The following is a 537-nucleotide window of genomic DNA, read 5'->3' on the forward strand; positions in this document are numbered from 1 at the left end:
GCGCAGCTCCGCGTCGTCCCGGAGCCTGGCCTGGCCGGCGGACAGCAGGTTCTGCAGGAAAGCTCGCGCCTCCTTCCAGGCGGCCTGGCCCAGCCCCATGAAGTTGTTGAGAGTTGGCTGAACCGGGGGAAGAGAGGGAGAGAGAGAGACATCCATGATGGGAGTCAGTGATTGGCAGCCTCCTGCTCCCCCGAGTGGGGACCGAGTGAGGATGAACCAAATACGCGACCGAGAAGACAGATGAAGGGACGGCTCCCCGATCCCACAGCAGGTCCGGGGGAGGGGAGAGAGGGTCATGGGTCGGGCAGTGCTGGGCGGAGCCCCTCCTGTCCACAGGGGAGGCCGGCCTGCCCTCCAGGGCCCTGTCGCTCCTCTCCCAGGCACGGCAACGTCCAGGACGCTCGCTCTTAGCTCTGTCGCCTGTGCATCGAGGCGGGGAGGGGATCAGCTCCCCTGATGGGACTCAGCCCCTCACGGACTTGCACACACAACGGGCAGAGCCGGGGCCGCGGTCGGGACACTGCCGGTGCCACTCGG

The 537-nt window shown here is 67.4% G+C and overlaps 1 protein-coding gene across 1 annotated transcript in view; it reads right to left on the bottom strand.

Moving 5' to 3' along the window:
• The window catches only part of FAH (fumarylacetoacetate hydrolase (fumarylacetoacetase)), a gene marked incomplete at its 5' end in the record, with an annotated part of 41752 nt that overhangs the window by 35780 nt on the left and 5435 nt on the right, over positions 1–537 (bottom strand). The window contains one exon of the mRNA XM_015560564.1: positions 2–117. Coding sequence (XP_015416050.1) covers positions 2–117 — 116 coding nt within the window. The remainder of the gene's footprint in view (position 1; positions 118–537) is intronic.

This window comes from Myotis davidii, unplaced genomic scaffold, assembly GCF_000327345.1.
Source record: "Myotis davidii unplaced genomic scaffold, ASM32734v1 scaffold2091, whole genome shotgun sequence".
Classification (NCBI taxonomy): Eukaryota; Metazoa; Chordata; class Mammalia; order Chiroptera; family Vespertilionidae; genus Myotis; species Myotis davidii.